Raw genomic sequence first — 16,480 nt, forward strand, 5'->3', positions numbered from 1 at the left:
GGGGCCTCGGTTTACAAAAACCTTGCCTTACGAAATTTTCGGTTTACGAACGTTAAATTTATGAAACTTAAACCTTGGATTAAGCACTACTTTTTGGGATATACATGGAGTGCCGCCCAACCACGGCTGGCAGAGTAATCTTCGGCGGAAGAACACCAAAGCACACGACCTAACAGCGCCCCAGCCGACCTACCTGTCACACACCCCTTTCTCTTGAGTGCACACGTCGATCGTCTCCAAGGATTTTTTTACAGATACTTTTGCTGTTACCACAGGCTCGTGTTCAGCCGAAGAAGACGTAAAACAAAATTACAGTCGAGGAGAAGAAGATCATTGAAAAACACCAACGAGGTGTGCGTTTGTCTGATTTAGCGGCCCAGTACCAATATGCTAAGTCCACCATTGCTACCATCCTTCGCAACAGAGAAGCTATTAAAGGTGCGTTTTTTCCACGGCAAATTCACTCTGATATCGCCATGCGGCAACCTGGAAGTTCACCGTGATTTTAAAGCGAGCAATGGATCATTACTCGTCATGGTGAGACAGCCAGTTCTGACAGTAAAGCTCCCGAAGCCTACAAGGGATCATTCCTCAAAATGGTGAGAGAAGAATGTGGCGTACCTCAGCAAGTATTTAATGCAGATGAGACCAGCCTTTCTTGGAAAAAGATGCCTAACCGGACTTTCATGACACAGGAAGAGAAGTCTGAACCCCATTCCATCAAGCCATCAACGACCATCACAATGGTAAATAAAACGACTTTATTATATAGTGCAGTGTATTTCTTTCAGTACAATACAATAGCACATTTTTTTATCCATAGAATAATGTATATTGTGTGTAGTTTTAAGGCTTATTTAGTTGAAAATAATATTTTATGGAGACCTGGGATCGGATTATTCTCATTTTAATGGTTTCCTATGGGAAATTATTTTTTGGGATCCACACTTTTCTCCTTACACACACTGTCTGGGAACGAATTAAGTTCGTAAGCCAAGGCCCCACTGTAGTTATAATGCAACAGCAGTTTGGTTTATTAACTCTTCGAATCTGATTCAGAAAGAAAGGCTTTATTCAAATTCTATTTTTATCGTGTAAAATGAATTTTTATATCTCAAAAGTACTAGACGTACTGGTATTTGGTATGGTGAGTGGTCAAAGAATGGGGGAAAAAAAGTGATACTGAACAACCTTGAGTTTGTGTTACTTCCGGGTTGAGTGAACGCTGGCGCGAATGGCTGCCGCTACTCAACTGCAGAAAAGAAAATCTTAACCCCCGCACTGTAAAGTGGACTTGAGAGTTTTGAAAGGCGCTTAGAACTAACTATTATTATTATTATTATTATTATTATTATTATTCTTAAAGGACAACCGACGCCTCCGGACAAGTTGTGTCCATAATTCGTAAAATCGCTTCAAATGACTTCTACTGCCGCATATAGCTATATTTTCCGTTTTAAGACTCGCACTGAATATTCCGGATGTCTTGTTTTTGAGTTGGTGACGAGTCCTCACGTCACGTCACTGAAGGAACGCCCCTGACTGAGAAAGGACACATTGTATCACGTCAATTCTTTTTGCAGTACTTTGTTTGGTCTGAAAACTTTGTGTTGATGGCGAAATTAGAAGGAAAGCACATAAATAACGCGATGGTGAATCGTTGTGTGTTGCACTGAGCATCTATTTGATATTCGCTGACAAACATTCTAAGGAAACAAATCAGCCGGTTTCCACGGAGCTTTGTCGCCATCTTCTGCCTCTTTTTGGTGCTACATTTCCCCGCACCAAGATACCTCAAAATGACACGGAATAAATTATTTAATCGATTGCAAACATGTATGCTTTCATCTTCAGAACTATTTGAATCATATTCATAACTGGATGAGTAACAAGAAAACATGTTCTCCAAATCTGAAGCCATTGTTTTGATTCTTGAGCAAGGCAAGACGTCTTGGCGTGATACCATGAAGAACCAGGGGGCGGGACCTTCTGAAACTGGCCACTTCCAGTTTCAATATTTTGCAGTTTCAGCACACTTTGTCACTTTTATTGGTTTTTGCATTTGACTAAACATATCATACTGCGTTTTTTGGATATTTTAGATGCTATAAAACGTTTTTTCTGATGTCAGTTAGGAAACAAAAAAGTGATGTCGGTTGTCCTTTAAAATATCATTTTCAGATCGACAATCAAGACTTTACCATTTGCATTCCTGTACAGGTGTAAAAACGAATCGTGAATCCCACAGAAAAGGGGAAGTCGACCCAACAGACTCAGTTGCACCCCTGTTCATTTAACCTTAGTCACACATAATGTCCATCATGGGCCAGATGCTCTCCAAAAGATGAATAAGATACACACCTTGAGCGTGAAGGACAGCTGATAAAGGTACAGGTGCACCATCATATGACACCCCCACCCACTTGGAGAACCTCGTGTTGGTTTAACACCAACACCCCCCACTTCAGTCCCAGTCGAGTCTTGACTGGCAGCTGCTGTGTGTTTATTGTCCCAGCCGGCATGTGAGTATGACAGCTGCTGTCACTCAGATGTTGCTTCCCACCCCACACTGCAACACCGGGAAGACTACCCTCTGGATAGGGGTCTAACTTGTGAGGTGTGTCGATGCTCTTCTCATGGGTGCCATATTTTACAACATGGGGATTTAGGGGAATGAAAATATAGCATTGTTTGGTGGGGAGGTATTTGTTTTTCAAATGTATTTCATTTTCTTGAAACTCTACAAGAATGCATATAAAAATATATTACAAAGACAAACGTAAGGGGAGAAACGGATGAAATTCTGCCCGCGTCATTTCTTGCTCCTCCTTTTTTCCCTCCATGTTTTTATTTCACGTTCGGCGCGTTCACGCCTCACTCAGACATGCTGTCGCCAGCCGCGTGACGTCATCTGCAGTAGGAGCTCCGCGTCTCAGAGAGAAACTAGTTCCCCCCACCCTCGAGCGATGAACTCCCAAGAAGCATCGCGACTGTATTAATCCGACATAATTTATAACGGTGATAACTTTCGTTTCTTTTCATGGCACTTTGAGACGACGTCATCAATCTATCCGCCATATCATCGAGGTTACCTTTAAACGCCCCTTTTTACATGAACACAGCCAATAAAGTTAAGTACTATTTGATTGGGAATGCAATAAGTGTGCCAAATAAGTTTACATTGTCTCAAAATCGTACATATGTGGCTTCATTTAGCTAATTTCCAAGGCAAATGGGAGTCTCCCTTGTTCTTTACATTGCATTATTAATGAGATGTTTGAATAAGTCACTATTGATATCGAATATTTGCCCATATTATCCACGCAAAACAAAGTTATTAATAGGACACAAGAATAAGAAATGAAAGCACTTGCAAGGAGCATAGAGATAACACGAAAGCACCCAAAGGGAAGGTCGCATATCTATTTAGACTGTCTGGGTTTATATTTGCATTGTTTTTAATTCCATCGGAGTTTGAAAAGTAGTGAAAACATAAGACCAAAAAAATGGCGCGCCCTGCACAAAATTACTCATCCCACATTCAAATTGTTGTATTTAAAAAACTACTAACCACCAAACAGGGAGGGGTGAAAAAACACTCCAAAATTGGGCCAACCACCAAAAACGTTGCCATGAATGTGAGCCAACGTTGCATAACATTTACGATGTGAATGAGACAGAGAAGAAGCTTTCGATGCGTATAGAAAAAAAGTAGGTCTTGTTATTTTGGAAGGCGACCCTGGCGGCGTGATACTGGCGGCCGGGCGGAGGGTGATGCGGCGTCCGCGACTTCCTGACGCCAGGCCGCATCACTTCGCCGTGAGGAGGAGAGAGCAAGCTTGCTGGTTCCACACTCGCTCAAGGTAACGTCAACTTCTTTTTAATTAAAACCAAACCAAAACAACTTTTAATGTGCATTTCCCCCTTACTTGTTCTTTACGCTGCGCTTCTTCTCGAGTCGAGCATTAACGCTTCCCAACCGTGACACCGCGAAACTTTTCATCCTTTTCTCCTCCTCCGTAGTTGCACATTCAACCACGTTTTAAGTTTAATTTTATCCGAAATGTTGCAACCGTAACGCTAATAACGATCATTCTTCTTTCCGTTTGTGAAGTCAGTTGAATACCTGCCAGGTAAACTTTCAAAGCAATCATAACCCCATTAAATGACACACACCTAAGCAACCCCAGATCGCTTTTACTTTTTAGTTTTGCTAAACTTCGAAACAAATCGATTTAGTCACTCCAAGACATCTGACTTCTTTATTGGATCACGTTGTGAGAAAATCTTCGCATATAAAACAGTTGAAAACCTTGTTGGCGCGGACAAAATGAATTCGCACGTGAAAAGTGATCAATCACATTTATTGTGAGACAAAATGGATGACAACGAAAAGTCGTCAACCACTATTTTTCTATCTATCTGTCTATCCATCCATCCAGCTAGCTACCAGGCTGAGCGATCTATTTATCCATCCATCCATCCATCCTAATCTATCATTAAATAAACAGTGCCCCAAAAGGCAACATTCTGTGGCATTTTCTGGGCCAAAATGTCATTGGAAGTTAATGTGAGGGTGTCTCGTTAAATCATTGATTTGTGTGTGTGGTTGTGTGTGTGTCGGTGAATCAGTGTGTGAGCACTGACATCATTGAAGGTGGCATATCAGCTTTCTCAAAGGACCTGTATTTTGACCTTCGTTTACTGAGTTGTCATTCCTTTGGGGCAGAAATCCCAATGAGTTGCCTCGGGGTATGTGAAATAAAACTTTGACAAAAATACACACCCTTGTAGAATAATGGCATTCCAAAATGGAGCGAGACCGTCATATTTGTCCAGATGACAGTGTATATGTCGCTGTATCATGTTGAGGTGTTTTTTTGAAAAGGACAAAAACTCCCACGTCGGGTGCCAAGTGTCACTTGATGCTGATGTGTTGCATGTTTTGGTGGGTCGACCACAATCAAATTCAAGTGTAATCATGGTTAGTTCTATGATCAATAGTTAGTTCTATGTAATCATGGTCATTTTTGACACAGAGGAAGTCAAATTGAAGGATGGGAGCTGAAGCAGAACATGTACTTCTTATTCCACATTTGATATATATGTTTTGATTAATTAATGTATTTATTTATTTGTATGTTTGTTTGATGGCTATGTTAAAGAAGTCAAATATTTTTCCAGTATTCATTGTTTTGTTAAACCCCCTTTCACTCTGGAAAAAAAAAAGTATGCTAGCACCGTTATTCGAAAAATATTTTGCATTTTGGATCTTTGATTTCTTTTCCTTCTCTGGGCTTTTCTTTTAATTCTTTGATACCAAAACAACTTCAAAACTGTTTTTTTTAGCTTGAACAAAAGCAGTCACAATGCAAAAAAAATATTTGTAAGGCGTACTTTCCCGCCTGTGCAGTCATTTTGGTGATGGGGGCTTAGGTGTACTGCTGGCAGTCGATGGTAAATTTTGGATTGGATTGGATTGGATTGGATTGGATTTGCCTTTATTAGTCTCACAGTGGAGACATTTACATTTAACTGCAGCAAAGTGATGAAAGGAATTAATGTAGAAAAACAAAATACATGAGCTGCTGGAAAGGCAGCCACTGATCAGTTACATTATAAAGCGTCTTTCCACCTCTTTGTTACATGAAGCAGTTCTCAATGAAAGAGGAGAGGAACAAAGCGTCTTTCCACCAGTGGATCAGGGACATCATGGTGGAACGTGCACGTCGGCTACAAGCTAAATGTTGAAAGCAAACACGCAGCTGTAGCATCCATTGACGAAAATAGATTGTCTCACATCTCCCGTCCCACATAAATCCGCTTCAATTCCAAGCCGCAACATTTTCCACAAATGGTTAATCGAAAATTGACATAGTTTTTGAAGGGATATGTAATTAAATGTAATGATTTTTTTAACCCACAAATGGTGCGGAAACACGTGTAGACAGACAAAACTAATCATCAGTGTAGATTCTTCCTGGTGATTTATCTTAATTAATTGTGATTTTATTTTCTACTCTTTTTGTCTTTATTTAATTGTAGGAGTGCATCTCCATGCATTCACCCCGCGACACCGCCCCGAATAAGCCAAAGCGCCCCCAACGGGAATAGGGGGTAATTATTACTTTTATTTATTATTATTCTTCATCAGTAGTACTCGTATGATTAATTCACAAATGTATTTTTATTTTCTGGTTGTTCTTTTAAGTTATACTTTGAGTTCATTTGAAAAATCAATGAATCGTCCTGTTTATTTATTCATCATCATTTGGGCATCAATCCCAAATAAAGCTTCCCTGTGAAGGTTTTAATTTCTGAGACCGTCGAATAGTGTCGTCTTCCCGCTGAGTGTGTAAAATGTACGTGATGACTGTCGCGATGGCTTTCTTCCGCATTAAAAATCTTTGTGCCGCCCTCGCTCTCCTCTTCCTGCACTCCTCGCTTTATAGCCACTGACCCCATCGAGCGGTGGGGCTAATGGATGCCCGCCCGGTCCAGGACCCTGCTGATAAATAATGTAGCTTCTTTATAATGCGCCGTACACCCTCCCCGAGGGGCTTTGGGGGTGTTTTGCAGAGCATCATTAGTGCCTCATCGTCCTGCATGACTGAGCCTAAATTGATTAGCAGACAAACGGAGCGGCGTAAAACGATTCGCCGGGCTCGCACGGGCGACCATTAGCCGCAGTCGCTCAGCATTTAGCCCGTCCAAACAAAACAAAGTCGTAGCAAATGTCAGTGTTTTATTTTATTTATTTATTTTACTTTACGAGGTTGTTGAATAAACGCGGCGGCGTGTTTCCCTGCTTTTACAAGGAAGGCCACAGCCGCCTTGGGCATCTGTGTAACATTTCGTCATGTGCGCCAAGCAACCAAACCATAGCTATTTAATTGACGATATGCTAATTGTTGTGGTTGTGGTCTGGAGCACTTGACAACTTGCGCCGTGTCAAATTGCTTTTTGCAATGAGCAATTTGCATGCCGGTTACGCATTTTAAACCTCAAGTGGAAGGTTAAAAATTGTTGATGTTTGTTACATTGGAAACTTTTGCTGAGGAATTTAACTCATTCACTGCCATGCTCCATGGCCCGCAGAACTGATTGTGAAGGCGTACAGGTAGATTTCTGACCCTGGTAACAAATGATGGCTGAAATGTGATTGGTTAAATGCTTAATTTATTCACTGCCAGATGATGTGCAAAAAAGTGTCCACTCCAGCGCCAGGGTTTTTGTCATTTTCACTCAAATTGCATGATTATTGAGTTTTAGGACTATATAAACATTCATATAGAGCGTTGGAAACCTTAGAGTCTCTCTTTTCATCAGAAAAATAGAGTTAATTCAAAAGTTATATGGGTCTGGAGTCATCTGACCTTGAAATGGAGGCGGCTGTACAAAATACAATACAATACAGTTCATACACATTGGTTTATATTGCGCTTTAACAACAGGTGAAGCTGCAACAAAGTACTAACATGGAAAAAAGGCAAATGCAGCGCCCTATGGGAAAGGAAAAAAATGGCCAAAGGCCAAGGCCAGCGCTTTATCGGCACCCAAGCATGAAAAAACAAAACCCGAACAAATTCGGGAATGGCGCTCTACGCCATATTTTCAATTCCCGAATAAATTCGGGAATGGCAACGAATAGGTCAAGAAACAGAATGTCTCAACCTGCCTGTGTGACCGGTGTAAAGCACTTCGGTCCAAATCACCCAGAACACACTTGCCAAAATCTACCAACAGGTATGAAAAAGCCATATGTAATTTATTTTAATACTTCTGAGATAACGCAGAACCATATCAGGGCCTTCAAATTGGCCTGCAGTCACATGTTCTGAAGTGCCCGAAGGCGGGTGATGTCCCTGGAGTCTGGCTGGCAGCTGTGGCAGCAGCAGCAGCAGCGAGACAGTAGAAGACGCGGAAGTGCAGTCCAGATGTTCCACTCTGGCCCTTTTGTTGTAATTTTTCACATCTGAAAGACAAAAAACATTTTCAAGAACACAAAAGGAACTTTGTCCATTTTATGTCACGAGCGCAACATTGTTCGTTACGTCCGCAAAATGGTTCTCAAACAACAATGGGCAGGGCACGGAATGATGTCGTCACTTCAAAGTCATCAAAGTCAGAACCTTTTGATAAGAGAAGACCCCCTCTCCCCACCCCCTCTTCATCCTGCACCTGTGGAAAAAAATCCAGCACGCTCAGCAGAAGGAAACGTGGCTGTTGTTGTGATGGCGATGACAAGACGCGACGACACAACCGCCACATCTGTTTCCTGTAGCTCCATGGCGGCCTCAACACACATAGGATATTCAGGGGGAGGGGGGGGGCTTTGTCCTGTACCGCTTCAGATAAACCACTGTCTAGTCATTTTGAAGAGGGAGCGGGGGCTAAGTATATCTTGAATATTCTCGCTGTGAGTACAGTTGTTTTCTTGCAAGTGACCAATACCCCCCATCTAAAAAGCACCTGCTCCCGCCATATTGACCGCCCCCACTTCACCCTCCCCTTTGTTTGTCATCGCTGCATCGTCTACACGTGCGCTGTCCGACAGAGATAGCAATTGAAATATAATCCTATAATCTGCAGTGGAAGGTTCGGGGGTGTGTGGAGGGGCGGGGGGGTCCAAGAATATCTTAACTGGTCTTCTTAAATGATCTACTTGTTCCTTGCCGGCGGGAAATATAATATACTGCAGGATTTACTGTCAGCGATGCACTCGGCGAGTCACGCCTGGCGTAATTATCCACTCGCTTGCGAATGCAGGAAACGTTCAAACAAATAATATAAAAATAAAAAATATAAAGAGCTTTGTACTGTCTTTTAAAAGCTTTGTAATTAATATTTTTATTGCTGACAGCATTAAGCATTTTTTTAATGAACTCATTCACTGCCATGCGATGTGCAAAAATGTGGCCACTCCAGTGCCATGGTTTTTGTCATTTTCACTCAAATTGCAGGACGCAGAGAATATGGAGTTGTAGTACTACATACACATTCAATTCAGCGTAAGAAATCTTAGACTCTCTCCTCATCAAAAAAAAGAGTTAATTCCTAAGTTATATGGGTCTGGAGTTATGTGAGCTTGAAATGGGGCGACTGTACAAAATAAAATACAATACATATTGATTTTTACAGGCTCTTTAACAACAACTGAAGCTGTAACAAAGCGCTAACATGGACAAAAGGCAAATGCTGCCCCCTACTGGAAGGGGAAAAACATTGCCAGAGGTCTGACCAGCGTTTTATCGGCACGCCTGCAAGAAAAACCAGAACGAATTTGGGAATGGTGCTCCACATCGCGCTTTTCAATTCCCAAGTAAATTCGGATATGGCGGCGAATGGGTTAATGGGCCCATTTGTAAATTCATATTGCTTATGCTCTTATTTTGGTATTTCCTTACAACTATATATCATTAATGACCCTGCCAAAAAAAAAAATTGATTGATATTATTTCCCCCCGTTACAGAATATTTGCGGGCGTGAGGTCCCCCCAACTCCTCCGTGGGCCATCATGAACGTCACTTCGCTCTTCTCCTTCACCAGCCCGGCCGTCAAGCGCTTACTGGGCTGGAAACAAGGCGACGAGGAGGAGAAATGGGCCGAGAAGGCAGTGGACGCCCTGGTGAAGAAGCTAAAGAAGAAGAAAGGCGCCATGGAGGAACTGGAGCGCGCGCTCAGCTGCCCCGGCCAACCCAGCAGCTGCGTCACCATCCCCCGCTCGCTGGACGGTCGGCTGCAGGTGTCCCACAGGAAAGGCCTGCCTCACGTCATCTATTGTCGCGTGTGGCGCTGGCCCGACCTCCAGTCCCACCACGAGCTCAAAGCGCTGGAGTGCTGCGAGTATCCGTTCGGTTCCAAGCAGAAGGACGTTTGCATCAACCCTTATCATTACAAACGGGTCGACAGTCCAGGTCAGTTGTTTTTTTTTGGGTGTCCCAAAACCGGTGCAAATGACGTGAGTGTATGTATGTGTATGCTCCGTGTTCTTGCATGCCAAGCAAATGAGACTAAAATAGACCAAAAGATCCATATCAAGGATACGTGAATGTTGACTGCCAGACGATATGCAAGAATGTGTCCACTCCAGTGCCAGGGTTTTTGTCATTTTCACTTAAATTCCAGGACCCGCAGAAGTTTTAGGACGACATAAACATTGAATGCAGCGTAAGAAACCTTGGACTCTCTTCTTTCATCAAAACAAAAGTTAATTCCCAGGTTATCAGGGTCTGGAGTTATCTGAGCTTGAAATGGGGTCGTCTGTACAAAATACAATACATATTGATGTATATAGCGCTTTAACAACAGCATAAGTTGTATCAAGTGGGGGCGGCTGTACAAAAGGCAAATGCTTCCCCCTCGTGGGAGGGAAAACATTGCCAGAGGTCAGACTAGCGCTTTAATGTTACCCAAGCAAGAAAAAACAACACCTGAATAAATTCGGGAATGGCAGTGAAAGAGGTTTTTTTTCCCCTAACAACAGATCGGTTTACACCCGACTCATAAATGATCATGCCAATAAGAGCTGACACAATTAAATATCTACAGATTTATTTCGCGATGCCCGATCAATATCAATTAAAATTGCATTCAATGTAATGTTACCGTATTTTCTGCACTATGAGGCGCGCCTAGAAGTTATGTTACTTCTGTATGCCACAGGCACAGCCAACAGTTTGTCGTTTGATTAGCGTCGCAAATGAGCCACTTCAGATTAAGTCGTTAGCTACCAAAGCAAACTTTCACGCCAGATATTTAGAATTTAGTTTTATTTCGTCAACTTTGATCAATGTCTTTGTTTCCATTTGATCTCTAGTTGGCTTTGTTGTTTTTTCAAGTAACAAAAAAAGATTAATTATGTATTTCACTCAAATGCTGAGATCAGACATCTGCGTGATAAATAAACCCCCCCGCCCCCCCATTTGATCCTTTACACAAATGCAAGATACTTTATTACCCCCCCCCCCCCCCCCCTCAACCCGTTTGGGAGGATCCCCCACAACAGGAAGTCTGCCACCATCCCCGCACAATAGGAGGAAAGACCCGCTGCCCGCCTTGCACACTTTTTGTTTTGAGCAGCACAGGGTTGGACATGGTTCAACCCTCAGCGCACCTGTCCGCCCCCCTTCCCCCCACACACACACACACTTGCTGTCAATCAACCTGCATCCCGCCTCAGCTCTCGCCAGTGCTTAGTATGTTTGCCTCACAGTTTTGATGTTTGCCGTTTGAATCTCTGTTACAGCCTTCCTGTTTTTTCCCCCATAAATAAATATGTAAATCAACATAAATAAGTACATAAATAGATAAGCGAACAAACAGAAAATCCTGTTTGACCAATTGCAAAAAGTGTTTCAAGTCTCCCAAAAAGGCGATTAATTTTTGTGTTCCGTTCACCTGCCGTGCATGTTATCGGAATGTGGGAGAAAACCGGAGCACCCAGAGAAAACCCAGTCAACCAACGTGTTTAATGTAATTTTTTATTTTTTGTTTTGTTTTGTTTTCTCATATTGTATTGCATTTTTATTTTATTTGTATTGTTTTTTTATTTTATTTTTTTATTATGTAATTTTGATTGTATTTTTATTTTGACTTGTTTTATTGTATTTATTTTATTTTTTGTTGTATTGTGATGTATTTTTATTGTGTTTTTATTTCATTTTTTTTATTTTAATTGTATTTTTTGTCATGTTTTATTTTAATTTTTGTTTAGTTTTGTTGTATTTTATTTTTTAATATATTTTTTCATTTTATTTTTATTTTGTATTTAATTGTTGTGATTATATTTTACTTTTAAAGAGACTAAATAATAGTAATAATAATTGCCCTTTTTATGAATGGCTACTTGTCTAAATGCCTTGGCATCGTTTTGTAATTATATGGATTTAAAAAATTAATTGTTTCAGCCCCATTTTTTTTTTTTTTTTTTTTTTTTTTTTGCAGTTCTACCCCCTGTGTTGGTACCGCGCAACAGCGAGTTCAACGCCAAGCACACGATGCTCCCTCGCTTCCGCGACCCGCTTCAGCAGAACGAGCCACACATGCCCCAGAACGCCACTTTCCCCGAATCCTTCTCCAATCACGTCCCTTTCCCGCATTCGCCTGGAAACGGTTTCCCGAGCTCACCAGGCGGGGGCAGTAACGCTACCTTCCCGCATTCGCCATCCAACTCTGACCCCGGCAGTCCGTTCCAGATGCCGGGTGAGTCCTTTGCGACCATTTTGGCTCCACTTCTTCCACGTGACATATAAAAGGTTATTTTATTTTTTGGGGGGGATTTCAGAGACGCCACCGCCTGCCTACATTCCCCCAGAGGAGCAGATGACTCAAGACGGCCCCCTGCCGATGGACACCAACCTCATGGCGCCACCTTTGCCTATCGAGACAAACAACCGTGCAGGTGATCAAGAATTATCAACATTCACGTCATATTTAACTCATTCTCTGCCATTCCCGAATTTATTTGGGAATTGAAAAGTGTGACATGGAGCCACATTCCCGAATTTGTTCGTGTTTTGTTTTTTCATGCTTGGCTGCCGGTAAAGCGCTGGTCAGACCTCTAGCAATGTTTTTCCCATCCACGAGGGGGCAGCATTTGCCTTTTGGCCATGTTAGCGCTTTGTTCCAGCTTCAGCGGTTGTTAAAGCACTATAGAAATCAATATGTATATATTGTATTATATTTTGTACATCCGCCCTCATTTCAAGATCGTCTAACTCCAGACCCATATAATTTAGGAATTAACTCTTTTTTTATGATGAAAGAAGAGAGTCTAAAGTTTTTTTTTTTTTTGCTGTATTGAACGTTTATGTACATTTTTAAAACAAAAATGTTTGAAAGCTCCTCATGTCGACATTTTTGTGACTCATCCGACAAAGATGCAATTGCCATTTTTCTTGTTCCGATTCACAACCGCCGAATGTGTCCTCCTCAGCAGATGTACAACCCGTGGCTTATGAGGAGCCCAAACACTGGTGCTCCATTGTTTACTACGAGCTCAACAACCGCGTCGGCGAGGCTTTCCAAGCCTCGTCCACCAGCGTCCTGGTGGACGGCTTCACCGATCCGTCCAACAACCGCAACCGTTTTTGCCTTGGCCTGCTGTCCAACGTCAACCGCAATTCCACCATCGAAAACACGCGGCGGCACATCGGCAAAGGTGCGCTTGCGCCAAAGACCAAATTTTCTTGCCGCAACTTCAATGCGACAGCGTGAGCGAGTTCCTTTTCACCATATCGACTGATCTTCTTCCCCACTTCCGCTCAAGGCGTCCACTTGTACTATGTGGGCGGCGAGGTTTACGCAGAGTGCCTGAGCGACAGCAGCATTTTCGTCCAGAGTCGCAATTGCAACTACCACCACGGCTTCCATCCCACCACCGTGTGCAAGATTCCTAGCGGCTGTAGCCTGAAGATCTTCAACAACCAGGAGTTCGCCGAGCTGCTCGCCCAATCCGTCAATCACGGCTTTGAGGCCGTGTACGAGCTCACCAAGATGTGCACCATCCGCATGAGCTTTGTCAAGGTCAGTGTGCTCGCTTTTGGAAATACAATCTCTCTGAGTTTTTTTTTTTTTTTTTTTTTTTTTCATTTCGATATTGCAATTGCTATTTCATTCATTTTTTTCAAGGTCATTGCAGAATTCCAAGCACTGAATTCAGCTTCAATTTATTTTCCAGGTCGAAGAATTACAAGCAATATATTCAGCCTCAAATAATTTCTTTTCAAAGTCATTGAAACATTACAAACAATAAATTCACCTGATAGTTAATTAATGTATGGCCCTTCAAGGTCGTTGAAGAATTACAATTAATAAATTAATCTAATATTCCAAAAAATGTCAAGGTCCTTCAAGGTCATTGAAGAATTACAAGCAATATATTAATAAAATATTTTTTTCAAGGTCATTGAAGAATTACGAGCAAGAAATTAATGTAATGGTGAAATATTTTTTTCAAGGACTTTCAAGGTCGTTCAAGAATTAAAAGCAATAAATCAATGTAATGGTCAAATATTTTTAGTCAAAAAGCTTCAAGGTCGCTGAAGAATTAAAATCAATAAATCAATGTAATGGTCAAATATTTTTATTCAAGGTCACTGAAGAATTACAAGCGATAAATTTATCTAATGATCATTTTTTTTCAAGGTCCCTAAAGGTCATGAAAGAAATACAAGCAATCGATTAATCTAATCAATTTCCAAAGTTGATGCTATGGTCCAACATGTTACGCTTGCGTTAACATATCTGCAGATGATGCATGAATCAATCTGTTTTTTTTTATTTTAATTTGAATTGTGGATGTTCTATTATTAAATTTACAGCAGCTTTCCAAAAATTGCACCAAATAAATCAGCCAGTAAACTGTGATATCAGTTTACAATACGAACGTAAACAAAAAATGTAACTTTAGCGCATCAACAGCAACAATGGGGCTGAGCGACAATGAAAAATGCTGTAATTGTATTTTATTTATTATTGTATCTATGCTTGTCTGTGACTGTAAAGTGTCCTTGAGAGCTTTGAAAGGCACTTGAAATAAAATATATATTATTATTTGTGATTAAAAAAACGACCTGTCCTGTATATTTTTCAACCATTATAACGTCTTGTTACTGTGTGTGACTCGTCCATTTTGAAATGAATTAAGTGAAGAGAAAAAAATTGCTTATGTTTCAGGGCTGGGGAGCCGAGTACCACCGCCAGGATGTGACCAGCACCCCTTGCTGGATCGAGATCCACCTCCATGGGCCACTGCAGTGGCTGGACAAGGTCCTCACGCAGATGGGCTCTCCCCACAACCCCATATCGTCCGTGTCCTAGACCTCCCTCGGGGTCAGCCCAGCATTTTTTTTATTTTAATTTTTTTTTTGGTCCAAGTAGCAAGACAAACTGATCCCAGATCGGTTGACTTGCCTGTCAGATAAACTGTCTGTGGCTGATCTGGGATCTGTCAATTCCATGGGTTGTCCACCTGAAGGACTTCTGAAAGTGGCAGAGGACTGAGTAAAGCGAGAGCATGATGCAACTGGAAGAAACTTGATCTTTGTGACCAACACCAATAATCCAACAGTCGCATTCTTGGTGAGCGCAGGCGTCCCCAAACTGGCCTCCCTTTTTTTCCCTGTCACCGTCGCTTTGCATGCCTGCATTCACATATGTCCTCTGACATTTTTAAAACCTGTCACCACCAAGCTGCCGCAGTCATCTCGGCTTTGCTGTTGTCGAACTGTGACAATGAGCCGAGAGGCCTGTGTCTCGGCTTTGCTGTTGTCGAACTGTGACAATGAGCCGAGAGGCCTGTGACTTCTTTCCATCAAGACAAAAAAAAAACTGAATTCCCCACCACAGTTGTCTTCTGTGCGACTTTCTTTGCTCTCCATAGAGGCGAAAATGGTCCTAGTTCATCCGCAGGTACATATGTTGAATGATAAATATTGTTGTGTATTGTTGTAAAACAAAATCGAGCCAACTGGACACTGGCCGCGCTCTTGTGTGATGTACAACATCTGGACAACCACAATTATTTCCCACACAAAAGGGCCAGCTCAGGTTTTGCCATTCCAAGCCATTTGAACCAAACCGTCCCGCTTGGTGGAATTGTTTCTCCATAAATGCGTTGTTAGTATAATTTCTGCGGCGACATTCCGGGTCTCTGGAAGCAGTCGGATGTTACACCGCAAAGACTTTGGTGTTGAATTTCCTCACTGGCGTGGAAGAAACACTCCCAAGGGTGAACAAGTATGAAATTTCAATCACTCGAGAGAATATTCGGGAAACTTACTGGTAATGGTGGTTTGGGGGATGGTGGGGCAGATGCCCCCCCAATTGCAGTTCCGCCATTAACATAATTATTGCTCATTATGTTTTAAACTCATTTTTTATCCCACACACTTCAAATAGTGTTTTATATTCACGTTTAAACTATGGTGCTGTGTTGTCTGTTTTAAGCCATACGTCATTTGTTTGTTTTTTCAAGCAAAAGTACAAAAAGTGCGATGCATCATAGACTGATGTTTTCAATGACCGGTATATGAAAAGATTCCATTTTAATTCAATACACAAAAGATGTCCGCCCATATCATTTTTTTTAAATAAAATACGCTGTTCTTACTTTGTTTGACAATGTCTTATTTTTTTCCATGTTTCAACGTTTTAGTCACGTGTAAAGCTGGACTTTGGCTTTCTATAAATTCATCACATCTGTTTCAGGAAAATTCCACTTAATATCACATAAATTGTCTCCAAAAGTTCAAATCTTGGATTCAGAATCAGAAAAAAACCTTTATTTGTCCCACAACGGGGAAATTTGCAGTCCACAGCAGCAACTGAAAGGGGATTGGGGGGGGGGGGGGGGGTGAAAGGATAGAAAAACAAGATATTCTAAGCACAGTAAAAATGTCACCGTTTCATAAAAAAACTACATAGTGCAAGTATCAAGAAAATTGCATCAACCCATATTTAAAGTCTAAGAATCCA

At 41.6% G+C, this 16,480-nt stretch overlaps 1 protein-coding gene across 5 annotated transcripts; it reads left to right on the forward strand.

Annotated features, from left to right (window-relative positions):
- Positions 1-333: 333 nt before the first annotated feature.
- smad1 (SMAD family member 1) lies at positions 334-16,115 on the forward strand. 5 transcript variants are annotated; one of them, XM_089006140.1, is made up of 10 exons: positions 334-746; positions 3,734-3,863; positions 6,046-6,117; positions 9,474-9,918; positions 11,948-12,205; positions 12,288-12,404; positions 12,939-13,163; positions 13,272-13,528; positions 14,681-15,250; positions 15,300-16,115. In XM_089006140.1, the coding sequence occupies exons 4-9, from the start codon at positions 9,519-9,521 to the stop codon at positions 14,822-14,824; spliced, it is 1,401 nt and encodes a 466-aa protein (XP_088862266.1). In that variant the 5' UTR covers positions 334-746; positions 3,734-3,863; positions 6,046-6,117; positions 9,474-9,518; the 3' UTR covers positions 14,825-15,250; positions 15,300-16,115. The 5 variants fall into 5 exon arrangements, with proteins under 5 accessions (XP_088862266.1, XP_088862269.1, XP_088862271.1 ...); XM_089006145.1 differs by having other exon boundaries at positions 728-746; positions 12,942-13,163; XM_089006143.1 differs by having other exon boundaries at positions 14,681-16,115.
- The last annotated feature ends 365 nt before the right edge of the window (positions 16,116-16,480 follow it).

Source organism: Hippocampus bargibanti, linkage group LG10 (genome assembly GCF_051943395.1).
Source record: "Hippocampus bargibanti isolate YZ-2025 linkage group LG10, ASM5194339v1, whole genome shotgun sequence".
NCBI lineage: Eukaryota > Metazoa > Chordata > Actinopteri > Syngnathiformes > Syngnathidae > Hippocampus > Hippocampus bargibanti.